We start from the raw sequence: 27,439 nt of genomic DNA on the forward strand, positions 1-27,439 counted from the left end.
ATCTAAAGTTGACTATTAGTCCTGTTTGGGACAATGATGTTTAGGAAATACTCAGAGAAATCAGAAAAACTCTAGGACAAACCATTATGAAGACAGATCCAAGAACTAGAGAAAGATGGTTGAGAGAGTTATGTAGTAGAATTGCTCAAATACTAGAAGAATGTCACACATAAAACTGTCATGTTATATTTTTTTGCCTCAGAATACAAATTTAGAATAATGGAGTTAAGGTACAGAAAGCCAGATTCTGCTTAAATGTTAGGAGAAATGTGTTAATAAAAACATTTCAATTTAGGATCCTGCATTAAATCAGGCAGTTATATGCTATTATTTAAATTATTCTTTCTAATTCTATTAGATCCACTTCTCATCTTATTTCTCACTATCAACAATGTTTATCTTGTCTTTTCCTTCTTCACTTGTTTGCTTTTGACATTACAGCTTGTTTGCTGTAATACACTATCATTCTTTTTGGAGTACTGAAAAATTCAAAACCTCCGGAAAACAACTCTTTCCTTTCACACATGCCATCATGAAAACCAAGTGATCCTAATAGAAATATGGAGTTACTTCAGAACCTAAATTTAAAACTTCCTTACAGAAGAAGTGAAAGACATTTAAAGGTTGTTTTATAGCCCTTCCTAGCCTAGTACATTTCAGGTGTGCTAGCCATTCATCCCCCCAGACTTCACAATATAGCATTTTGATGAGCGCCAGATCGGAAAAGGTTGATTTATACAGTTAGAAATAGTAGCTAAAAAAGCCAAGGATTACATCAGAACTGCTGGACATAAACGTTTTTTAAAGCCCATTTTCTTAAGTAATAAAGACAATATTACAAGCTATTTGACTCATTTTTCTTCTCCTATCCAATCCATTTTCCTTTCTCTCTTTTTTTCTTCTTCTTCAGGAAGCAAACCTGAAGGCAGAGACTGTTTTATGAATGACGCAGGTTATCCCTTTATAAAACAAGCAATGATTAAATAATAAATACTGAAAGAAGGATGTGTTTCATCTTTTATGAGGCATTCCTCTTGTAAGAAGCAGTTTACAGAAATATTATATCTATTTATAGGTAAAATTAATTCCCCCTCCCACTAGTAAAAGTTTAATGTTTAACTAAGAGGAATGCCTTAACATAAGACTATGGATCTGTCTTTGTCCCATTACATTGGCCCTAATGGGTTCCTGCCAGTACAGCTAATTGCATGCAACTCCAAGGCTCTGGCACGTGGACTTGGGTTTGAGTGCAATTTTGCTTCCTGCAGCTGTGCAGGTAGCAAAATCTCGCATGGGGCGTATGTGCGCACATGTTTCGGTGAGGTTTTTTGCTTCTGTGCATGCACCCTAACCAAAAATCTCACCAAAACATGCGCGCACTTGCGTCCCATTGCGAGATTTTGCTACCTACACAAGTGAAGAAGCAAAATTGCGCTCAAACCCACGCTCGTGCGCCAGAGCTGCAGAGCTGTGCGCAATTATCCGTATTGGCAGGAACCCACTACTGACAATGGCCAATCCCACCTGGTCAGGTAGGGAAAGTATATAATGGACCCTGTCAGTTAAAGAATTCTGACTGGCAGAGTCCAGAAAGAAAGCCTTCTCTGTCACTGTGGAACATTCTCCCTCCAGAGGTGAGGCAAGCCCACTCTCCTGACCACGCAGATGTTCTGCTTGGAGAGTGCAATAGAGGAGCACACAACTGTGGAGCAGGTTAGCACCCAGAAAGCTTTCCCTTCACCTTTTAATTGATTTTTAGTATTGCTTTCAATCACTCGTCTCTTTTTAACTTTATATTGTTTCTATATTTTAATATTTTAACGTAGGCCATCCAGAATCCCACTGTGATAAATGTGCTCTCTGCTAAAATGTGATAAATAAATAAAAATAAATAAAACTTTCCCTGTATTAGAGGTTGATTAACTTGGTTTTAGTCTAGCTTTTAAGTGAAAGGGTGATAATTTAAAATTCAATATTGTCTTTTTGTGGGATAACTTTTATACTGACAAACACCTCCCCCCCCCTATTTTGCAGGAAAAAGTATTACTGGCTTAAGTCAAAATGTATTTTAGAATTAATAAAATAGTTTCCTGAACTAATTAACTTAACTGACCTAAGAATGAACAACTGTGGATTATATTATTTCTCTAATCAGAGCAAGAAGGCAGGAAATGCAGCTGGTTTCACTACATCCTGTCAGTGTATTGCCAAATTGCTGCTAATATCGCAATGAGATCTAAGACCTCCTCTTCTTTCCTATGCAGCTACTCCTCAACATGTTTTATTTTAAAATCCAGACTAGTGATAGTGTTGCTATACACACATTTAATGTAAGTTGTAAGTTTCAGCTAACTTCCCACCCATCCTCCACTTTAGAAAGCCATATACCTCCTTAAATTTATGCACCAGCTTTTCAGGATCCATCTCCACTGGAGACAGCATGTCTTCATTTTCAGCCAATTCAAAAACCTCAATAGCCATCTCATTGTTGGGGAACATGGGGCTCATCTCTTCATCTTCATCAGTAGCATATTCTCCTGTCTGCAAATACCAAAAAAACCAGGTTTTCTCAATAGGCACCCTGACAACACACTAAGTATACAACTAAGAATTACTTTAAACAATTCCTTAGAATTCAGGAAGCAAGCATAAGTTCAAGAAAATTACACTTCCTGTTTTCAAGCAAGGGTAAAACTGGAATGATATGCACAAAAGAAGTGAGCAAACTAATTTCAATCTGAAATTTGTACATCTCTTTCCTATAATTCTTTTTTCAAGTGACACCTCACGTAAAACTAGAACATCCAGCTTGTTTCTGCTCTTTCTGTGCAAAATACAGAAATACATGTTTTGGATAACTACAGTTTTAGTTTCATAGTAATAAGCAGCATGGAAAATGATACCAAGAAGAGACAGGACCTCTACCAATTATAAAGAAAAAAATGGGGGCCTAAGAAAATTCATGAGTACTCCAAATTTAGTCAAAGCACAGTTTCATTACGGTTGCTACAACGGTCAGCACAAATGTTAATAGCTCTTCAGCTTCCTTGAATTTAAGATTGGAGGTCTACCACTTTCCTTCCCACAGGCAATGAGAAATTGATTATACTTACTTCTTCATCCTCCTCTGTATATTGGGTATACCTCTGTTCCATCATTTCTCGCTGCCATCGTTCCTGTTCCAGGGTCTGCTGGATCAGTTGTGCCACCTCACTCTGCTCTCCTGGCTTCTCCCTGCCAATGAGGAACCTAAAGCAAATTAAAATGAATAGAATGAATGCATGGCATTAATGTAATAAGGGAAACCTCGGTATGGTTGAATAACATATCTGGAGTTAGCTAGTCAGGCTCTCTCTCTCTCTCTCTCTCTCTTTCCAGTGAAATGAAACATTTTCTAGCTCTTGAATAAATATCTGTTTATTTCTACTTTGAATGCTTCAATCAGAGCAAATGACAAGCAAAAAAGACTAGCACCTACTAACGCTACTTTCTCCTACAAATTCAGGGGAAATTAACATTTAGTGGCCTGTGTTGTCATTTTTTTCTTTGCAACAAAAGAGCATAATAGATATAATCCCAAATGCTTACAAAGATAGTACAGAACTGGTGACTACTTCAAGTAATTCTTTGGAATAAAGGAAGCAGTACATACAAGAAAATTACATTTCCTGTTTTTACACTAAGGTAATGCTGGAACGGTTTACATCAAGAATTGGGCAAGCTAATTTCAGTCTGAAAAAAGTTTCCTTTCAAATATTAACTCATGTGAAAACAGGAAATTCATTGGAATGTGTTGGGTCAGGCTTGAAACCTCCCTACCCCATAATCATTCAAGGAAGAGCTTGTTCTAGGTATGTTAAATTTATCTAAAGATTATGATGTAAATGTTCCTTTGCTTCTTGCCGAAAATAGGGAACTGTGCTGCCACTGTTTGGTGTGCTGTGGCAATTTGGGAGATACGATCGCAGTACCTAGTGAATGCAAACAAAGCAAAAATCCTAAGTATGAGCTGCTTATTACCAATGGACTGCCTATTGCAGTGCTAAATGGACAACAGATCAGAGGATCCTCAGAGTCAAAATAAAATATCTCAATGTTCAGGCATATAAGATCAGATTTTTTCCCTTAAATTTTTAAAATCAGCTGCCAGACTTTCTTAATTAGATTAGCACCATATGCTGGTTGAGGAATTGTTCATTTTTCTTTACTAGCATGCCTTATAAATAGCACTACCACTTCGGTTAATCTTGGAGGAAAATAGAGATTCCACTCTTTTCTCACCAATAGGAATAACATCAGGGGAGGTAGATTCCAATATACATATACAGTAGTTCAAAGAAGTTGAGTTACTCAAAAACCAGTTAAGTCCTGGGTATCCCAGAAATAGAGAGGCAAAAAGCAGCACAGTTTTCAAGCCTGACCTTAATTTGAGTTAGGTCTAACACAGCTATCCTTAATGCTGATTTTCAAGATGGACTGATATAATTCACATCTTCAAAAAAGGAAAAAAATGGATCCCAGAAACTGGAAACCAGCCTGAATACCTGGGAAGATTTTGAAAAAGATAATCAAGCAATGAGTTTCTGAACATTTAGAGGTAAACAAAGTCATAACCAGGAGCCAACATGGTTGTAAAAAAAAATATCATGCCACACAAATCTTATTGCATTCTTTGACAATGTGACAAAATTAGTTGACCAGAGAAAAGCTGTGAATATATTGTTTACCTGGACTTCAGTAAGGAATTTGACAAAGTGGACCACAACCCACTTCTTTGTAAGCTAGAAAAATGTGGGTTAAACAGCATTACCACCACATGGATTTGTAACTGGCTGACCAATGTAATTCACAAGAAAAGCAAGTACTCTGCAACACCAGAGCTGCAAATGCTGCAACAATGGTGCCCACACATGTCTGCCTGACATGTGGCAGAACATTTTGTGCCTGTATAGGCCTTACCAGCCACCTGCTGACATATCATGGAGAACCCACAACCTGTTAGATGTCTAGGTCTTCTTCGAACATGGTGGACGAACATCATCATCAAATCTACATGGAGGGAAGTAAGTAGTGAGGTACCCCAAAGTTCTTATTTAGGCCCAGTACTCTTCAATATCTTCATCAATGATTTAGATGAGGAGATTGAAGGGTAACTTACCAACACCAAGCTGACAGGTATTGCCAACATTCCAGAAGATAGGCTCAAGATCCTGAAGGATCTTAACAGATTTGAACAGAGTCCTACCTAACAAAATGAAATTTAATGATGAAAAAATTAAAGTTCTACATTTAAGCAAGAAAGACCAAATGCACAGATATAGAATAGGTGGTATCTGGCTTAAAAGTAGTAATTGCAAGAGGAATGTTGGAGTCCTACTGTACAATCATTTAAATATGACCCAGTAGTGCGCTACAGCTGCTAAGAAAAAGTCAACAGTACGCTTCAGTTCTGGCGTACCGATTAGTGGTGGCTGCCAATGGTACAAAGAATCTGCAGCAGTGGAAGCACAATGCTCCACCCACCCATCTGGATGTTGCTATTTTCTTGTTTTTAACCCTCTGTACATGCGCAAATCCTTCTGCACATGTGCAGAGGGTGAAAAAGTTATGCAAAGATCGTATGTATGCGCAAAATGCACACTTCTAAACTGGTAGAGAAGGTAAGTAGATTTCACCACTGGATAGAATCAAGATGACATAAAGGCAAAAACATATAAAGAATGGTTGCAGGAACCGGGTATGTCTGCTTTAATGAAAAGAAGGAGTATAAGTGACATGATAGCAGTGTTCCAATAGCTAAGAGGCAGCACAAAGAAGAGGGGGGTCAACGTATTCTCCAAATACTTGAAGGGAGGGCAAGAAGTAATGGATGGAAACTAATCAAAGAAAGAACCAACTTAAAACTAAGGAGAAATTTCCTGATAGTTAGAACAATTAATCAGTGGAACGGATCGCCTGCAGATGCTGAGGGTTCTCTAACACTGGAGGCTTTTAAGAAGAGATTGGACAACTATATGGACAGCCTGATTTCTTGCCTGAGAAGGGGGTTGGACTAGAAGTCCTCCAAGGTCCCTTTCCAACTGTGTTATTTTGTTATTCAAGGTTCAACATTGGGAGAATAAAGCTGAAGGCCTCTGATCACATATAGAAAAAAAGCTGAACAACTCCATAAAGACACAAGTTTCCCAGCATAGTTGCATCAGGCTTCCAGATTACAGGAAATTACTATCAGAGTTATAAAAATGTCCCCACCCTTTCTGCTTTCACAAATTAACCTCTAGGCAGAAATTTCAATTTTGTGGAACAGTGTAATTAAAAAAAAAAGAACAGAGAAAATCGTGGTTAATTGTGTCAGTGCAACAATTAAATTGATCATCAAACACTTTATTGGTTAACACAATCTCTTGCCTGCAAAGGCAGAATGGGTGGTATGCAATATGGAAGAAACTAGTTGCTTAGCAACCCATTCTCATAGTTGAAGTTCCTGTCGCTTGGGAACAAAGCAGCACGTAAATCTCGGAGTAATGGACTGAGTTCTAGGTCTGAGTCCCTATATTGTACAGGCCTTATGATAGAAAGTGCCTTCTGTAATCACTCATCATCTGTGTCTGCTTGTGCTAGATGTGTTTGGTGACAGACCATTTTCAAGCAGCTCATTCTTTTAAAACCAACATTTCAAGGATGCTGGGCTAATGCCAAGCCTTGAATTCTTAATATTGCCAGGAAGAGGCAGGCCAAATGCCTCTAGTAAGATTTTTAAAAGGCCACAGAGGCAGCTGTATGGATAAAGGACAGACAGAAACGCAGCTGACAGGAAAATGCAGTGAACACAGAGCTCAATATAATTTCTATCATTCGAGTCCATTCAAAACTTCTTGATTCATTTCATAGAAAATGAAACATCCAAGATATGGAACATTTCTCTATGATGCAAAGATGCATGTTCTGAGATAATGGGTGCTGTGCTTCAGTTTCCTTAAAATGGATCCAATCCCACCAGGGCAACATTGCCAAGTAAGGATTCTTGCCAATTTCATTAAACAAATTATTTATTTAATAAACCATTTTCCTTAAAGAGATATTTTTAAAAATAAAACCTAGAGTTTTCACCTAATTTTCTCTTCTAGTTCCACTAACAATTCTTTGGATTCTCTGCATCTCTCTCTCTCTCTATCGATTTTTCTTTCTTTCTTTCTTTCTTTCTTTCTTTCTTTCTTTCTTCTTATGCAGAGAATGTGTATGTGCATGTATGTATAAACATGTATGTGCAAATGCATGTGAATGCGTGCACACACACACACAAAGAAATCCACAAACTTCATCATTATTAATCTGGTGGGGGTGAGATGATTTTTCCTCTTTTGCCTATGCTCTAAAATCCAGCAATAACAGAGCCTTCTATTTCTCCCATTGGTTTTTTTTACCAGATGGACTGTAGGTTTTGAAGAAGAAAAGGGCAACTATGCTGGAGTGAGGGCAGGAGAGAATATAGAAATTAAAAAGCTGCAATGACTCTATAATGTTCTCTTAATAAATAGCAGCTATATTTTAAAAATGCATCTGGCCAGGACTATACTTAACTAAGGCTATCAAATTTAAACACCGATTGAGAATTTACTGTAATATGTAACACCAAAATATAATATATGACTTGAGGTATGTCATGCTGGCCTTCAATTCGGGGTAACAGACAGACATTCAGCACTAGATTTCCATGATGGGGAAGGATTACACTTACTAAGCTTCATCTGCATCTTCAGCATTAGTACTTTTGTTTATATTTCAAAGCACTGAAATAAAAATACTTGTCTTAAAAAAGTGATACATCAAATAATTCAGCAAGTGAGCTTCCACCACTGCACATCCAAATAGTTGAATTTTTGTCTGGTAGGAAGTAGCTAAAATCTTTATGTCCTGCCAAGATGAAAGATATAAACTCTGCCATAAACACATCTAATCATCAACTCTTTTTCTCTCTGTCTGATCAGTTAAAAAAAATACCACAATAAAAGGAATCTTTATCCTTATCTGATTCATGCTGTTTTTCATGTGAATTCCTATGTGTCTCCATTGTTCTTGATTTGCAAATAAAGGTTCTATTGACAGCAAATGAAAACCGCTTGTATTGTTAAAAACCATTAAGACTATGGACTCTTGGCTGCCCCATGATGTAATAAATTTTCTAAGGCAATATTATCTATTTGCTTGACATATAAACAGAAGAAGCAAAACCATGGCTGGCAGGAAAACCTATCAGTGGCCCTCTTACTCCTACAATGGTAAGACAGGAAACAAAAATATCTGCTTATAGAACTTTTTCCTATGCTGCAGTACAACTTTCAGTGAGATCATACGTTTCCTTTTCTGCATTTTTTTACACAGATAAACTAGCTACACATTCTGGTTTCACCAGAAAACTAGGCTACACATTGTTCCCCTACCGGACTCTACCCTTGGTATTCCTCAACACAGAGGCTGCAAAGCTTTGAGTGACGCCCACCAAACTGGTGCCATCCACCTCAACGATAAGATCATTCACCTGGATCCTAAGAAAGGAAAAAGAGAAAGTTAGACATAGACCACCTGTCCAACTGCATTATGGAAAAGTCAAAGGATGTCAAGCTTATGAATTCAGTAGGGAACAACAGCATCGTTTTATCAAGTTTGTAATTTTAAAAAACTATCATATTAAAAGTGATGACTATATTCGCATTTCAGCAGAAATGGAAAAATATGGCTTATTTTTGGCATCACATTTATCAATAATTACAACAGGCCTTTTTAATTCAAGTAGCATTTATTTAACAACCACAATTAAGCCTGGAATTTCCAACATAAGTCACTGAAGTCCTTAAGTGGGTTATCATATCATCTGACTCTTTTTTAAAAACTCTTTTTATGATGGTCATAAAGTGAGCCATCACAGTCCTTAAGGAAATTACATGATTAACCAAATGGGCTTTTTTTTTGGTGCTAGAAAACAGCAAAAAGTGTGGCAAATTGTGATCGTGTGACCACAAGATGCTGCAATCATAGTCATAAATGTGAGCCAAATGCCCAAAATGTAATTACATGATCTTGGAAACTGTGTGGGGTAGTGTTATGTAGGAATTCTAACCAAGGATGGAACATTATTATTATTATTATTATTATTATTATTATTATTATTATTATTATTACTACTACTACTACTACTACTATTATTATTATTATTTATTAGATTTGTATGCCGCCCCTCTCCGAAGACTCGGGGCAGCTCACAACAGTAATAAGAAACAGTGTAACAATGGGACAAATCTAATAATAAAAAATAAAAACCCTAACAATTAAAAACCATACAGCACATACATACCAAACATGAAATATAAAAAGCCTGGGGGAGATGGCTTAGTTCCCCCATGCCTGGCGATACAGGTGGGTCTTGAGTAACTTGTGAAAGACAAGGAGGGTGGGGGCCGTTCTAATCTCTGGGGGGAATTGGTTTCAGAGGGCCGGGGCTGCCACAGAGAAGGCTCTTCCCCTGGGCCCCGCCAAACGACATTATTTGGTTGACGGGACCCGGAGAAGGCCAACTCTGTGGGACCTTATCAGCCACTGGGATTCGTGCGGTAGAAGGTGGTTCCGGAGGTATTCTTGTCCAATGCCATGTAGGGCTTTAAAGGTCATTACCAACACTTTGAATTGTGACCAGAAACTGATCGGCAGCCAGTGCAGACCAAGGAGTGTTGTAGAAACGTGGGCGAATCTGGAAAGCCCCACGATAGCTCTCACGGTCGCATTCTACACGATCTGAAGTTTCCGAACACTTTTCAAAGGTAGCCCCATGTAGAGAGCGTTGCAGTAATCGAACCTCGAGGTGATGAGGGCATGAGCGACTGTGAGCAATGACTCCCTGTCCAAGTAGGGCCGCAACTGATGCACCAGGCGAACCTGGACAAACGCCCTCCTCGCCACAGCCGAAAGATGATGTTCCAATGTTAGCTGTGGATCGAGGAGGACACCCAAGTTGCGAACCCTCTCTGAGGGGGTCAATAATTCCCCTCCCCACGGTAATGGACGGATAGATGGAATTGTCCTTGGGAGGCAAAACCCACAGCCACTCCATCTTGTCTGGATTGAGTTTGAGCTTGTTGACACCCATGCAGACCCCAACAGCCTCCAGGCACTGGCACATCACTTCCACTGCTTCGTTGACTGTACATGGGATGGAGATGTATAACTGGGTATCATCAGCATATTGATGATACCTCACCCCATGCCCTTGGATGATCTCACCCAGCGGTTTCATGCAGATATTAAATAGCAGGGGGGAGAGGACCGATCCCTGAGGCACCCCACAAGGGAGAGACCTAGAGGTCGACTTCTGACCCCCCACTAACACCGACTGCAACCGACCGGAGAGGTAGGAGGAGAACCATTCAAGAACAGTCCCTCCCACTCCCAACCCTTCCAGCCGGCGCAGAAGGATACCATGGTCGATAGTATCGAAAGCCACTGAGAGGTCGAGAAGCACCAGGACAGAGGACAAGCCCCTGTCCCGGGCCCGCCAGAGATCATCCATCAACGTGACCAAAGCAGTTTCCGTGCTGTAGCCGGGCCTGAAACCAGACTGCTGAGGGCCTAGATAATCGGCTTCTTCCAAGGACCGCTGGAGTTGGAGCGCCACCACCTTCTCAACAACCTTCCCCATAAAGGGAAGGTTGGAGACTGGACGGTAGTTGCTGAGCATGGCTGGATGCAGGGAAGGCTTCTTAAGGAGGGGCGCAGAAGTGCCTCCTTATAAGGAGCTGGGAAAGACCCCCTCCCCTCCCCAAGGAGGCGTTGACAATCTCCTGGACCCAGTTCCGTGTCACCTCTCAGCTGGCCGAAACCAACCAAGAGGGACACGGATTCAGTAAACAGGTGGCAGAGCTCACAGCTCCAATGGCCTTGTCCACTTCAACATACTTTTTTCAAGTTCATTTTAACATTGAACAGTCATTAAGTGATCAATGATAATGTTGAGGTTACCTATATTTAAGGGGTTGAATATTATCTTTAGCTTCATCTGGTTTAAAATGCAGTTTGGTTTTCTACAGGACTACACAATAAGCTTTATGGCTAATTGGGAACATGAATTTTGGACTCTTCCAACCAAATATAACACACTAAAGTATGCAAGTCTTTCTATACAAGTTTTTGACAGTGAAAGCATGTACAGTACAATGTTACTTTTATTAATATCACTCTGGGACCAGGCCAAGGGTAAAAATACTACTGGAATAACCTTTGATAAATTCTGAAGCAAACTTGAAGCCTTTTTATAAAATTAAAAGGAACATAATGTAGAGAATGCATAAAGGATCTTTGGTGGGTACAATGTGCAGAGAAATTTCTAAGATTCTACTGAGCTTTCACCCATGAAGGCCTGTGTTTATATTTTGCTGGTGTTCTGGTACTGGGCAAGGAGCCATGTTGGTTGCCATGACAGCATGAAGGAGCCCTGCTGGCATTTAGTACTAGGACTGTTTTTCTCTCCCATCCTATCTTCCTTTCTGAATTGTTCAGTTCCATGAAAATACACAGGCAACAATGAAGCATTCCAGTTCAGCAAAGAGATAGCAGTCCCTTCTTTATTTAAATTAATGGTCTTCCAAATTCAGAGGTCAATCGCTTAGGAGACTAAAAGGACCTTTAAAATGTATTGAATCCAGCTTGTATTTTACCCCTTCACAATGCTTCACCCTGGGTAAATGAAGTACATGAAGAATAATGGTATAATACTTGTAAATCTAAGGCAGCTCAAACAATCCAAAACAATCCTTGAAGCTCAACCTCAATTAGCTTAATATACAGCAACAATTGCAACTACAGGGCACACGAAAGAGAACTAAATGACTTTTTTTTATCACTGAAAATGTTTATACAATGATCAGTTTTGACTTTCCTTTAAAAGACTCATAGAAAGAAAAACTGTACTGATAATTTTTTATCATGTTCTGAAACACTACATAAAAAACTAACATAGTTATTTCCTTATTCAGCCACATCTTTGATGGTAGTGACATAATATTTGGACTCATTTCAGTCCAGTTTCAGGACCGATCACAGCACAGAAACTGCTTTGGTCACGCTGTTGATCTCTGGCGGGCCCAGGATAGGGAATATTCCTCTATCCTGGTGCTCCTTGACCTCTCAGGGGCCTTCGATACCATCGACCATGGTATCCTTCTGTGACGGCTGGAGGGATTGGGAGTGGGAGGCACCGTTTTACAGTGGTTCTCCTCTCCAGCCATTCGCAGTCGGTGTTAGTGGGGGGGCAGAGGTCCGTCCCTTGGCCTCTCCTTTGTGGGGTGCCGTAGGGATCTGGCCTCTTCCCCCTACTATTTAACATCTACATAAAGCTGCTGTGTGAGATCATCTGACAGCATGGGGCGAGGTATCAGTACACTGATGATACCCAGTTATACATCTCCACCCCATGCCAATTCATTTGAAGCGGTGGATGTGATGTGCCAGTGCCTGGAAGCTGTAAGGGTCTGGATGGGGGCCAACAGGCTCAAGCTCAACCCAGACAAGACTGAGTGGCTGTGGGCATTTCCTCCTAAGGGCTATTCGATCTGTCTCTCCATTGTTCTGGGGTGAGAATCATTGGGCCCCTCAGATAAGGTCCACAACTTTGTTCTCATGGGTCCACAGCTGAGCATTGATCACCATCTCTCAACTGTGGCCAGGGGGACCTTTGCCCAGGTTCGCCTGGTTTACCAGTTTTGGACCAGGAGGCTCTACAAACAATCACTCAGGCTCTCATCACCTCCCATCTTGATTATTGCAACACACTCTACATGGGGCGACCCTTGAAGAGTTTTCGGACATGCCAAATGATCAAGAATGCAGTCGCACGAGCTGTCATGGGGGTACCTCGGTACGCCCATAAAACACCTACGCTCAGCGAGCTGCACTGGCTTCCTGTTAGTCTCCAGGCACAATTCAAGGTGTTGGTTATTACCTATAAAGCCCTACATGGGTCAGGACCAGACTATGGAACCGTCTCTTGCCACATACCTCCCAGAGACTAATAAGAGCACATAGAGTCAGCCTCCTCCAGTCCCGTTAACTAAGCAATGCAGGTTGGCAGGGCCGCGAGGGAGAGCCTTCTCTGTTGCTGCCTTGGCTCTATGAAATCAACTTCCCCCCAATGTCCGTATTGCTCCCAGCCTACTGGCCTTCCGCAAGGCCACTAAGACCTGGCTTTGCTGGCCAGGCCTGGGAGGCCATCAATTAACAACTATCATGGACAAATATGAATGTTTAGTATGCATGTTGTTGTGGTTGGTTAATTTATGGGTTTTTAATTAGGGTTTTATAATTTTTTAGATCTTAAATTTGACTTTTTTATCATTTTGTATTGTTGTTGTTGTAAGCTGCCCTGAGTCCTTCAGAATTGTGAGGCATAGAAGTTGAATAAAATAAAATAAATAAATAAATAAATATTTTAATTCTTCTCAACACTACATTCTGTGAAAAGAAAAAGCACAGGAATGGTGTTGGATACTGTATTAGGTGAATCTCTTTTTTCTTACTGTATTGTAAAATTACTTTTATTATTTCTAATATTGTTTCCTTCATTATACAGTATCTTCATTTAATCCATTTTCTTCTGCTGTATTTTGTAGTATTTTTACTGCCCATTTTTCTCCTTCAATAATTGGGCACATAGAAACTTAGAAATATATTTGTTGTCTAACTGATGCCCATTTTCTTTAAAAGATAAAAAATTATTTCTTCTCACAATCCTGCACATACTGAAGCTCAGGTGTTTATCACAACCTTGCAAGCATTGAAGCTTTGAAGTTTGTACAAGAACGTGTAAGTTCATAACTTCGGAGAGGGAATGATGGATTGAAGATGCCTCCACAAAAAACAGAGCTGATGACTGCAGTGGAATGAAAAGCTAGCAAGTAAACAGTTTCTTTGATAATCCCTCTCCTTAACTATTAGCTAAAATTAACTAGTTTAATTTGTTCTGGAAAATGGCCAATGTTCTGAAAAACATATGCTCTATGCCTGTGATGGTGAACCTATGGCACACTTGCCAGAGGTGGCATGCAGAGTCTTCTCCATGGGCACATGCACCATTGCCAGCAACTCTTCCAAGTTCTGTCGCACACACGTTGGAGCAGCTGTCGCACCAGAGTGGCCAAACCTGGAAGAAAAGGCTGGCAGGTACATATGTGCATGACATTACTCGGAAGAGTACCTGGATGCTGCATGCATACACACCAGCCAGCTGCTTTCGTCTGGGTTCTGGTGCTCTGGTGTGTATGAATGCAGACTCCAGTTTTGGCACTCAGGGCTGGAAAGGTTAACTATCACTGTTCTATGCTGTCCAGCCCAACCCACATGTGCAGGTTTTGTGTCTGTATCAAAAAATCTGAAGATAGCAGGCACAGGTAGCATAATTAAATTCAACTCCTTTCATACATGGACATCATATCACAGACACATAGAAAAGAGGCAAGGTTCCATTTGTGCTGCTGCTGGGATCATCACCTTGCTTTTTTCATCTCTTATTATGGATGCTCTGGCTCCCACATGCCTTATGCTCTTGATGTACCCTAGCTGCGTAATGAAACAAACAACCCCTCTCATAGAATACCAAGAATGCCATAGTTCAAACACACTACAAATATTCCCTTCTATTTAAATTCAAATAATTTATTACTCAGTTGTATGTACCTTAAGTTGATATTGGTATTTTTCTTTCTTTCTTCCTTCCTTAAACATTTTAAATCCTATTTATAATTGTCATCAAATAATAATGTTATATCAGATTATTTGTGATGAATGAAGACTACAATTTTCTATAATAAGCTTAAAATGTAGCAATTAAATAAAATGAGTACAGCAGTGGATCCACTTTCAAAAATTAGTGTAATGAGCATGGCAAGACCAGTTAGATTTTATAATACAAAAACATAGCTAGCGGGAAGAGTGACGGAGTTTAAACTTCAATCTCTCCCCATTGACTAATGGAAATTCCTTTACATCTAGAACATCATAAGTTCTCCATCCGTTTTAGCATTGATACCTAAGCCTTAGCAAATTAACATACGGCAGAATAATTAAAAAACACCCTTTTAACTCTTAGAGAATTAACAAAATTAGAAAATTAAATTCCCACAATTTGATCCTGAAGTTTCTAATTTTAATACCCTGAGAGTGAGAATGAGAATAAATCTCAGAGATAAGTTACATATTACACCAAAATCATATATAACAATCCCTTCTTTTTTCCACTGCTACTTTGGTTAAGGGCAATTTGAATCCAGAAATTCAATTGGGAATGAGGAGGCAAATAAGTGCTTAATCCTTCTTCTGCCTGCTACTTCCTTTGTTCTTTCCATCCATGGGGGTTTACAGTGTGATTGGGACTAAAATATTGTCAATGAGAAGCATTTGGACAAAATTTTCAAGGGCAAATCAACTGTCAGATAAAGGTTTAAAACATATTTTTTCTAATGCAAACTGCTTCTTCCAAGGACTGTTTGCAGTGGAAAATGAGCTGCTGAAGCTACAGCTGCAATATAAAATGTATCTAGTCTTCATAACAATTATTTAGGAACAAAGGCTGCCTTTTGTTGTATAACACTGTTTCCATTTAATCTTTCCATTTATAATTTGTTTTTGACATGTTCATGATCTGTTGTGAGGTTGGGAACACAGATGGCATAAATACAGTTTCTCCTATAAAATATAACAAATAAGAACATAAGAACATAAGAAGGGCCATGCTGAATCAGGCCAAAGCCCATCGAGTCCAGCATTCTGTGTCACACAGTGGCCCACCAATTGTCCATGGGGATCTTGAGCAGAAAGAGAAGGCAAGACCCTCCCTTTCCCTTGACCCCCAACAAGTGGTACTCAAGGAAATCCTGCCTGCTTCAACCAACATAGAGGCAGCACTTGGACATCCGTTTCAATAACCATCTATATGCTTGGCATCCATGAATCTGTCTAATCCTGCCTTGAAGCTATCAAGGATGACAGCTGTCATGACCTCTAAATAATAAATAAATGAGTTAGATCACTTTGGAGGACCACATCTGAAGATATTTCTATGCAATCTGGGTTTTTAAATAAAATTCTAAGAGGTTCCCCATATGATCCACATTGATCATATTGAATTTATCAGTTACTATTATGTGTTTTTGTCCATGGTAAATGAGAACCACATATAAAAATGATTAAATTTCCCAACCAATGTGTGGAGAAATATCTTTTGGTTTGCTTTGTGAAATGTAGTCACTTTATAACTAAATTACTTGAATGTTGGCACTCCTGCCTGCTATTCTAAGTGGCAAATGTACCTTCTTATTACATTTTATAGGGCTGTTTTGCTTCAACTCTTTTAATGCTTCAGCAGTTCTAATGAAGTACAAAGAATTTCTATATCTGGACTTATGTGCATTTCAGGGCATCTTTTACAAATCTGAACTGCACTCCTAATGTTTCATGTTCTGCAACTGTATGTGTATGTGCATGTGCAAAGAAACAGACACAACTGATATAGATTAAAAGAAAATCAAGCCTATGCTTATTTACAAACTTATTTTTAAAATAGGACTGCTGGAAAGACATGTCAAAAAGATCAATATAAAATATAGTCTGTCACCTTTTGAGGTATTTCTCTTTGTGCTACAATGTGTATATACAGATAGGCCTCGACTTACAACAGTTTGGTTTAATGACCAAGTTACAATGGCAATAAAAAATGATCTATGATCATTTTTCACACTTCTGACCACTTGTAGCATCCCCATAGTCACATGATCAAAATTTGGACTCTTGACAACTGGCTTATATTTATGCCAATTATAGTGTGCATTGGAGTCATGTGATCATCTTTTGCAACCTGATGACATGCAAAACCAATGGGGAAGTCAGATTCATTTAATAACTGTCTAACTAACTTAACTACTATTTACTTTATTAGTTATTTACTAATATCTATGGCACAAAAGGTCATAAAATGGAGCAAAACAACTTAACAACAAAATTTTGGGCTCAATTGTGGTCGTAAGTTGAGGACTACCTGTAAAATAGAAGAAATTGACTAAAAGCGTCTTCTAATCTTAGAAGTAACTATTGCTTTTTATGCTAGCTTCCATGTACTTCATTAGGAAATATTACACACAAACTAAGGTATGTAGTGGTCTTAAACATGGCAGTTTATTAAAACATAGAACACAATTCTATGTGCCTATGCAAATGAGCAAAGGATTAAAACCTAATTCCTAGTAAACTTAATGACCCCTATTTCTGAGTAAATCACACTGTAAATTTCTTAGTATTTATATTCATATTGTAAGAATATCCTCAGCACCTGAAATATTCACGTAGCCATAATAAAAAGGGAAATTATTTTTATGGGTTTCTTTTTTCACCCTTTGAGGGGAAACAGACAAAAATAAATCATGGTTGGAAAAAAGAAAGCCTAATGGACCTCAATTAGGGTTGGTATGATTTTTCACTATCAGTCAACTTTGAATTTCACTCTGGTATCATGTTAACTGAATGCTACATTGACAATAAAGTAAGAGTTCTAGTTTTAGTAAATTCTTGTTCCAAGATAATCTTCATTCCCAATGTAATATCAGTCCTACTGACCTGCCATCTCGATGAGCTGCTCCTCCTTCTGTCACAGTCTTGACAAATATGCCAAGCTTTTCTAGACCCATATCAGCTCCAGCCCCCATTCCAATAATACTGATCCCAAGACCCTCAGAATCTGCATGAGACAAGGAAGAGGTGAATTGAATTAAAATATGAGATGCCAAGTCTGAAGGTTACCAAAATCTGGTAATAAATCCAATGAAACCTGCTACTGCAAATTTCCTTATCAGTTAGAAAGGAATCCTTCCTGGCTCTTTAAAGAGAAATCGACTGTGCATCATTCAACATGTTTAATCAGGTCAGTTAAAAACCTAGCAGCTATATATATATATGTGCAACATATTAACCTTCATGGTAACTCTCATTGATTAGTTCATTTGGGGAGGGGGGATGTTGGGCTTAGTGTGTTGTGCAATATCAGCTCTTTTCTTTTGCTTATGGTTCAATCCTCCCATCTCCAATTCCTATTGTGCTGGCTCATTATCATGGAAAGGGAAAGAAAGGAAAAGGAAAGGGGGGAAGAGTTTGTTTTTTCTTTACAAAGTTTTTACATAATTAATAGACAAATAATAAAAAGAAAAATATAAAGAGAAAAATGAAAAATTCCAGATAAAAAAATAGTACAGTTAAAGAAAAAATAAATTACTTTATCATTTCTTTACTTTATACATGTTTCCCAGCAACATCACCCAAGGCATCTTGCCCAGCTAAAACAAGCAGGCACCTATATCAGGCAGCAGTTATATAGGAAGAACTTGGAGGCAGATGATCACTTTGCACTTCAGTGCAACAGCAAAAGTATCAATTCACACTGTGGTAGTTGTAAACCACCTCTATATTTTTTATCAAATAAACCATATGAATATAAAATGATATAATGCTAAATGATGTGCCTCTCAGGTCAGATTACATTCAACATGCTACTTAGGAACAGCCAAGGAACTTTCAGAATTTTAATGGTGTTTATAATGTAGCTAGATTAAAGCCTTTGGGACATCGAGTTCCCGATGTTGTCATACAGGGAAAGAAAATCAGAAGCTGCAAAGTCAGAATTACTTTGTGAACATGGAACATATGAAGCATGAATATCGGAAAGCTCAACTCAGTGAATGTCAGCCCTCCCAGGAAAATCAGACAGGAAATATGACTAGATGAGCTAATTCTAATTTTTTGTAAGGCTACATTAACGGAATCTACATTATTGTAAAGTTACATTAACAGAATCTTGTCTACTTGCAAGTCTGAAAGTAGAAATTTCCCACCATTGCTATAACATCTGGGTCCATTAGAGTGAGTCCTTCCTTAGTCTTTCTCTGACCATCAAGACCCTTGGGAATCCTGCCTCTCTTTTCTAATTGTTTCCTAGGCAGAATCTCTTCCCCTCATTCCTGAAGGTCATACAATGAAAGATGAAATGAAATTGACATATTAGACATCAATTAATAGTCAGAAGATCATGCTATTTATTATTCAGGACATTAAAGACAAAGGGACATTGTTTTTATAGCTAAGAGAAGTATAGCAAGACCAATACTTGGCTACAAAGCAATCAATGGCCAGATACTATAAACCAGAATTTAGGTGCAGCCCTTTATTATGATGACCCATCAACTTTATGGTCCATATGTTCATGCAGAACAAGAGGTGGCCAATGAGTTTTATAGTTAAGTTTAATTTGAAACCAATCAAGAGGTGGAAAGCGTAAGTTAGAAATTGGGTTATTAGTTGGGCTGTATGGTTATGAAATTGAAAAGCATGGCATTGACATTAATTTAAGATATTTCAATTACTTCTTTGTAGCTAATACTGGCTTCAAACAACTGAAATAATTTCTCTGTATACAACCTCTCTAAGGGAGAAATCAAATTGACTATATTATTGCTAAAAGAAGGCGGAGAAGCTCAATTATAGCACTAAAAACATGAACAGAAGCTGAATGAAACAGATCATAAAAACTCATATGTAAGAAAGAAATAAAGCCAACCAATTTCCACAACATGTGGTGAAACTACACTAATCATTTTTAAGGAAAACAATAGGAATTTCTTTGAAGTCCTGAGCTTCATTAGAGAACCAAAGAATTAGGAAATAAACTAAAAGAATTAATGTGAAAAGGGATTGCCAAACTGGAGAAATAGAAGAGAGCAATTAGCAAGAGAAGAGATACTAAACTAAAAAAGATAAGAATCCTAGAAAGAAGCTTTACAAAGAGTTTCAGAGAACTGTCAGAAGAGACAAAAAGCAGTCTTACAATAAAATTCATAAAGATACTAAAGATGGAAAGAAACATAGAAAAATAAAGAAGGTGTTTCTAAAGATGTCTAAACTTAGGAGATTCCAATCTCAATATGGTACATTAAAGAACATCATTCAACAATAACAAATGCAGAAGAGATCAAAGATGGAAGGAATATACTGAAATATTGTACAGTAGAGATGCCAAAATCTTGGAGGGAATGTGCACCAGGAGAATTATTGGATACAGGTTTTGGCAACACAGATCTTTTTCAGGGAGAAGGCAGTAAATCTCGTTAGAGAAAGGTCAAAATGAAGACGCTGTGCAATCCCAAAATGGATGGGAAAGTAGACAAAATATTTAGGATAGCCACATTCTACAATATCTCAGAATATATCTAGCAGGTTACAAGGCTATAGCTTTAGTTTAGAAAGATCCTGTTGATTAGGTATAAACAAATAAAGGATTTGATTGGATTTCGCTGCGTCATTTTTGGGTTTGGGCCAGATAACATCCAATATATAGTAGTTATTTCCTATTTATAAAAACCTCTAGTAGTAGAAGATGAAGTGAGATCAGCACTTCAGTAATTGCAAAGTCATAAAGCTAAAAGATACAGGAATATGTCAGGCAACAGAAGTAAAGGTTCCAACTATAATATTTTAGAAAAATAGAGAATAACATAGTAGCTAAGAAATTAGATGTAGTAAATCTACATTACAATATGAAAAGGGGGACTTAAAGGACTGTGCACACTATTATACAATATTCTTAATTTCACAAGCTAGCAAAATAATGCTTAGAATATCCAACACAAAATAGAATGACAAAAAAGAATGCCAGATGTTCAAACTGGCTTCAGAGAAGGAAGAGGAACATGCAACATTATTGCTGATGCATTCTGGATAATTGAGAAAACTTAAGAATATCAAAAAGAATCCAACATGTGCTTCATTCATTATGAAAAAGCCACTTATTGTGCCAACCATATCAAGCTATGGAACATGCTCAGAAAGTGGGATTCCCAGGACATTTCCCTGTCCTCATGAAAACCCAATCTACAGATCAGAAAACCACAGTATGGCTAGAACACGGTGAAACAGACTGGCTCCAGGTTTCCAAAGGATGAGACAAGGCCTCTTCCTTTATTTATTCAGTCTATATGTTGGATAAATACAGGTAGTCCTCAGTTTATGACTGTAACTGAGCCTGGCAATTACAGAGGTAGATTATGATGATCATAAAGCAGGTCACCACCGTATGACCAGATCCAATTTTACAATTTTTTTGCAATGGTTGTTTAACAAATGTAACTGAAAGCAAACATGGTGTACCCATTGTTCAGAAAGTTTCTCTGTAAATAAAAGCATAGCATCTCTTGTCAATTGGGTTTTTTTCCCGTTAAACATAATAAATTCATTCTCCAAGTGAATATGAGATGTAATTGTTGGGAAAGCTCCCAAAAAGGAAGGAAATTTTTTCTTAAGAATCAAATAAAGGTAACAATTAAAATAGACAAATAAGAGATAATGATTGTAGTGATTTGTGGTAGATAAGAAGCCACTGTAGATTTTATGAATTAAAAATATAATAATAGATTATTAACAAAGGGCTTTACAGTTTAACTTTGCTGTTAGTTTACCTGTTAACTACCTTTTCTTATATATAATAGATAGATGACAGGTTAAATTGGTTGCAAATAGATGTGTGGAATAAATTATAGGCATGCCTTGCAAGGAGGGGAAATTATTATTGCTGCAATATACTTATCAGTGTTCAACTAGGGGGGCACAATATATGTATATGTGTTCTTATCTTGTGTCTTCTCTAATGCACAATTTTAATGTCTAATTTTGTTTTCTTTTTGTATTTTGGGGGGGGATTAATATATTTTAACTCTCTGAATAAAATAAAAATGATTGTGAAAGAAAGCAAACATACTGGTTGTTAAATGAATCATCGTTCACTGTCAGTTTTTGCCATCAACCACAATGAAACATTGGTTTATGGCATGTCATATGACTGTGGGGTGATGTAAATGTCCAAAACACATTCAAATGACTTTCAAAACTGGGTTATAATTAGTTTTTGGGAGTGGGGAAAGGGTGTTCATTGCAATTCCAAATAGTCTCTAAGCATCCAGTCATAAGAAAAGGGCAACTTATATTAAGAGAAACTGATTGGAAGAAGATCAGTAAGGTTTTAAAACTGGAGGGGAAAAAATATCAATCTGTTCTATGCTGGTGACACTATTATGACAGCTGAAAATACAATTGAACCTAAAATTCTAGTTATAAAAGTCAAGGAATACAGTGCAAAAATAGGCCTACAATTAAACACAAAGACCAATTGGGGAGGGAAAACCAATTATTCTTAAATTGATAATAATCCTTAGCATAAAGATGGGTATCTTGTGTATCCAGGATTGCTCAGGAGTAACTTTGCAGGGCACATGGTAGGTCAGACTGAAGCAAAGCACTGGGTGAAACCATAGCCAAACTTAAGTGGGGACTATATGAAAATGCAGTTTGTGATTCAGGTTATTGTGGAAAGCCGGCCTTCTCTTAGCATGGTATATAAACTAGGATATCATGATATGCCATAATTCTACTTATGTTTTCTAGGCATAGTATATTACTTGAACAGAGAAAGAGAATTTTATTCACTTTGATTTCGGGTTTAGTATGGTTATTATTCCAGCCACATTGTATTTTAAACCCAGTGTTCCTGCTTTCTCTCTTTTTCTTCTCCTCATTGTTCTCTTCTTTTCCTCTTATACAGTAGGCTGCAGGAAAAGACAGGTACGTATTATCAAAGATCTAAACTGATTTCTTGCTGAACATGTTTTTAAAAAAATTAGGCTGAGGGCCCTTACAGCCTTATAAACAAAAGTAGTCTATATCTGCCATAGCAGCTTATTTTTCTTGTTGCTTTTTCCTATGCCTTTCCTAAGGGGAAAATAACTGATAGGAGAAGGGCAAGAAAATAAAAGGAAATGATTGGGGGAGGAGGGGACAGTTAAAGGTGATGAGCAAAATATACATCAAGTTGAAACTAAGGCCCTTCTCAGAGACGAACTAGTGTAGTTTGCAGCGGCCTATTCTTAAAATATATGTAGAAAATACAGAAGGGCTCATGCTCAGGAAAATCTGATCAAAATGCATTATGTTCTTTCTTGATTCATGTAAACAGCATCCCATTTCTTCCAGTTTGGAAAATGAAAATTCGTTGTCAAACACATTTTTCCCATTACCTTTTTCCAGTTCCACAGGAAAGAGATCCAGCCTTTCCACTCTTTTTTCAAGTTCATACTCTGCTGAGGCAGCCATAGGATCAACATCTTCATTTCGACGGTCATATTCCTCATTGGAGTAAGTGCTGAAAACCTGGAAATAGATTTTAAAAGACAAGAATGAATAATGCCAATGTGAAAATGCTCTGATTTTTAGTAAATGATAAATGATTAGTGTGGAATTTGTTAACTTAAAACCTGGCTCATAGGCCATGGAAATCAATGCTTCCGGTTATGTTTATATGTTCAATCAATTTGTACAGCCACCCATCTCATATTTGGGATTTTTTGATGACTCACATGACTAAAAACAACCAATAAACAATATCCAAAAATTAGTAAAAATATAATAATCCTCTTTAAAACCAAAAGCCCCATTAAAAACAAAATTACAACTGAGAAAAAATAGGCAAGTGGAAGTCATGGATCAATCAATGTAGCTATCTGATAGGCTGCACATCATAATGAGATCTCCAATATGCAATTTCCATAATTTGCCAGAGTATTTAGTGATCACAATTTGGCCAGCAATTTCGTTACTAAGTAAAACAGTCACACCCAAACTAATCTATTAACTGTAACTTTTTGATAAAACTGATAGAATTCCAGATGATTGGATATCTAGGAACGGAAATATTTAATAGTCCTGAATACCGAATAATTTAATTTGCTTCCTTGTATTTCTGTCCAAAAATGTGTAACTAAATTACAGAAACTTGTTAACCCATAGGGTTAAATTTCAGTATCTATCATTTTAAACATCAAACGATGGAATTTATTTCAATATATTTGGATAAGATTAGGTAAAAGTTCCCAGTAACAGCTAAAACAATGAGTGCTTAAAATCTCTTGCCAAGTATTTTCCACAATAGATGGGTCACCTTGATTATCACATTGGTGAGTTAGAATTCATTGTTACAGAGGCTGTCAGGAAAATGAAGGACTAAGAAGTGATGTCTAGCTTTACTTTTTGTGTGATCAGTTTCAGTTCTCAGTCCTTGCTTCAAATCAGAAGCCATATTTAGACATTTTCTCATGTTTATAGGAGACAGACCTGGTTGCCAGGAGGAATTTAACATGCATCTATGAAGTTTAAACTTTTATGCCAGGATAATCCTTTGAATATATATTTTTATAACATTTTATAATACAGTATATCAGACTACTTTGTGAGTCTGAAATATAAAAAAGGATGATATAAGTTAAGTAAATTACTAAATTGTAAAAGGCCATCCCTTTTTTGATAGATGTAAGTGGGGACAATCAGTTTCATGTGATAAACAAAGTATCATAAATTGTTCTAGCAAAATAGCTAGCTTAATTTGTATTTACAAAAATGTTGAAGTAACTAGGACTTCAATAGAAATGTATCAAGTAGTTGGTGAGAAATGCAAGGGCTATTCTGTCCATCTTCTACCACTTCACTTGCTTTTAACTGGTCATAACAATTCTTGCAAAAAAAATCTACACACTCACACACGCACACACACACACTATACAGTAATGTCTTACGAACTTAATTGGTTCCGGGACGAGGTTAGTAAAGTGAAAAGTTCATAAGATGAAACAATGTTTCCCATAGGAATCAATGGAAAAGCGAATAATGTGTGCAAGCCCAAAACTCACCCCTTTTGCCCATTACTGCCAGCATTCGGATCCTTGTTCAGGGGCGGGTGGCGGCAGGGGGGGGTGGATGTGACATTCCTGGTGCTGCTGCTGCTCCTCAAAGGGAAAATGCTGCCGCCGCCACTATCCTCTTGTCCTGGCAAGAGGGATGGAATCCGCCGGGATGTGGCAGCCCCACCCTTTGGGAGGGCGGGGCTGGAGCAGAGGGGCGGCTGCGAAGGGGCTGGCTTGGCTAAAGTGCTCCCAGCAAAGCGGCTGCGAGAGCGCTTTCTCTGAGCGCTTTGGGAACATCTGCCCCGCCTCTCCTGCAGCCCCTTCGCTGACAGCCCCAGACAAAAGCACTCCTAGCAAAGGGGCTGCAGAAGAGGCGGGGTGGGCATTCCCAAAGTGCTTGGAGAAAGCGCTCCCAGCGAAGCAGCTGCGAGAGCGCTTTCTCTGAGCACTTTGGGAAGGCCCGCCCCGCCTCTCCTGCAGCCCCTTCGCTGACAGCAATGGACAAAAGTGCTCCCAGTGAAGGGGCTGTGAGAGGAGAGGGGCGGGCATTCCCAAAGCGCTCAGAGAAAGCGCTCCCAGCGAAGTGGTTGTGAGAGCGCTTTCTCTGAGCGCTTTCTCCGAGCGTGGAATCCTGGCAGGGGCTGTAATCAAATGGGACATCCTGGCGGTGACAGTCACAGGGCAGGGAAATCCCTGTGTCAGTCAGAGTGCGTACGTGCAGTACAAGAGCACCTGCGCAGTAAGAGAGCCCACGCACCCTGGCTCAGGTTCATAAAAAGAAAATGGTTCTTAAGACAAGGCAAACAAATTGTAAACCACGGGTTCATATCACAAAAGGTTCGTATGAAGGGGCGTTCGTAAGATGAGATACCACTGTATTTTACAAACATACCATATATTTTTGGAATATAAGACGCACCGGAATATAAGACGCACCTTGATTTTAGAGGTGCAAAACAAGAAAAAAAGTATTCTGAACCAAATGGTGCAGTAATATATTATTTAATAAAATACCAGTGGAGCAGAATGCTTTTTACAAACATGTATACTTTTTACAACCATGGATAATTTTTACAAACTTCAAACTTGACAGCTTTAAGATTTGTGGACCAACTCCCAGAATTCCTCCTCCAGTCATGCTAGCTCAGGAATGGGAGTTGAAGTCTTAAAGTTGCCTTAATCCCTAAATTGCCTTTAGCCCTAACTCAGGGGTCTTCAAATTTGGCAACTTTAAGACTTGTGAACTTCAATTCCCAGAATCCTCCAGTCATGCTAGTTCAGGAATGGGACTTGAAGTTCATTAGTCTCTGTAAAACTGTACCAACAGTCCTGAAGCAGTCTGAATTTCCTGAGTTGACATAGGAGGAACATTCTTTGTTGTACCTTTAATTATGGTTCTAACATTAAATGTCTATTTCAAAAGTGTTAGAGACTGGTGTATTACAAAACCCCCAAAAATGAATAGATTCTCTAATCCAGTGTTTTTCAACCAGTGTGCCGTGGCACACTAGTGTGCCGCGAGACATGGTCAGGTGTGCCGCGAAGCTCAGAGAGATAAAAAGCAAGAGAGAGAAAAAAAGAAATAAAGCAAGAGAGAGACAGAAAGCAAGAGAGAGAGAAAGAGAACAAGAGAAAGAAAGCAAGAGAGAGAGAAAAAGACATAGAGGGAGGTAAGGAGGGAGAGAAAGAGAGCAAAAAAGAGAGGAAGGAAGAGAAAGAGGGATGGAGAGAGAAAAAGAAAGAGGGAGAGAGAATTTTTTCTCCAAACTTTTTTTAGCCCCCCGCCCTGCTCAATGTGCCCCAGGGTTTCATAAATGTAAAAAATGTGCCGCGGCTCAAAAAAGGTTGAAAATCACTGCTCTAATCAACCTAATATGTCCTTGATGAAGTTTGCTTTCAATTTTTTCAAATTTCAAATCTACATAAGAACGCCAGTACTTAAGAACTTTTCTAGATAAGAACTTTTTTAGATAAGATTTTTTTGCCTCTTCTCAATAACTATTTTCTACTTAAGAACCCGAGCCTGGAAAAATTACCCAGGAAATTTGGGAGTGGCACGAAGTCCCGGCTAGTTTCCTGTCATTCCCCCTTTAATCCAGGCCATCACAGGCTTTTCTGGGCTGCCAGAGGAGCCTTTCAGTGGCACTTAAGGAGGCTTTGGCAGTCCAGCATTTTCCTTTCTCTGGGCATGTGGAGAGGGAATAAACCTCTGCCAGCACCCAGAGAAAAGAATGCTCTCTTCGTTCTGGGCAGCCCAGAGCGAACGGAGCATTTTCCTTTCTCTGGGCACTTGCAAAGGGAATAAACCATTTCGCTGTGGTGACTCCCTTGCGCTGCCACCCATACACCTGGCGTGAGGTTGCCTCCCAGAGCATTTGGGCACAAAAAGGCAAAAGAGGGCGCTTCACCCCAGCCGGATCAACTAGGCTTCAGCCAAACCAAGGAGTCACCACAATGAAGTAAAGGCGCCGGCTACAAAGCAAGCGAGCAAGAGGAGAGGGGAGCCATTCAGCATGGGAAGGAAGAAGCAGACAGCAGCAGCAGCCGTCTTTTGGTCAAAGGAGCGGGAGGTTCCCCCCTCTCGCCCCCCTGGGTTTCTTTCTGGCACAGTGTATGGGAGGCAGCCTCGCGCCGGA

At 38.8% G+C, this 27,439-nt stretch overlaps 1 protein-coding gene and 1 long non-coding RNA gene across 5 annotated transcripts in view; one reads left to right on the forward strand and one right to left on the reverse strand.

The window, feature by feature from the left end:
* PPP1R9B (protein phosphatase 1 regulatory subunit 9B) overlaps positions 1–27,439 on the reverse strand; it is a 105,091-nt gene that overhangs the window by 19,602 nt on the left and 58,050 nt on the right. For all 4 annotated transcript variants that reach the window (XR_011556800.1, XM_070727144.1, XM_070727142.1 and 1 more), the window contains exons 2-6: positions 23,145–23,277; positions 17,650–17,770; positions 8,442–8,546; positions 3,114–3,249; positions 2,389–2,541 (exon numbers count right to left, since the gene is read on the reverse strand). Coding sequence is in view for 3 of the 4 variants with exons in the window: in XM_070727144.1 (XP_070583245.1) it covers positions 2,389–2,541; positions 3,114–3,249; positions 8,442–8,546; positions 17,650–17,770; positions 23,145–23,277 (648 nt within the window). In the remaining variant the exon portion in view is untranslated. The remainder of the gene's footprint in view (positions 1–2,388; positions 2,542–3,113; positions 3,250–8,441; positions 8,547–17,649; positions 17,771–23,144; positions 23,278–27,439) is intronic.
* Positions 3,824–8,693, forward strand: LOC139153353 (uncharacterized). Its single transcript, XR_011556801.1, has 4 exons — positions 3,824–3,851; positions 6,892–7,014; positions 8,221–8,279; positions 8,383–8,693. It is a non-coding gene; the product is annotated as an uncharacterized lncRNA (long non-coding RNA).

Source organism: Erythrolamprus reginae, chromosome Z (genome assembly GCF_031021105.1).
Source record: "Erythrolamprus reginae isolate rEryReg1 chromosome Z, rEryReg1.hap1, whole genome shotgun sequence".
In the NCBI taxonomy this organism is placed as follows: Eukaryota; Metazoa; Chordata; class Lepidosauria; order Squamata; family Dipsadidae; genus Erythrolamprus; species Erythrolamprus reginae.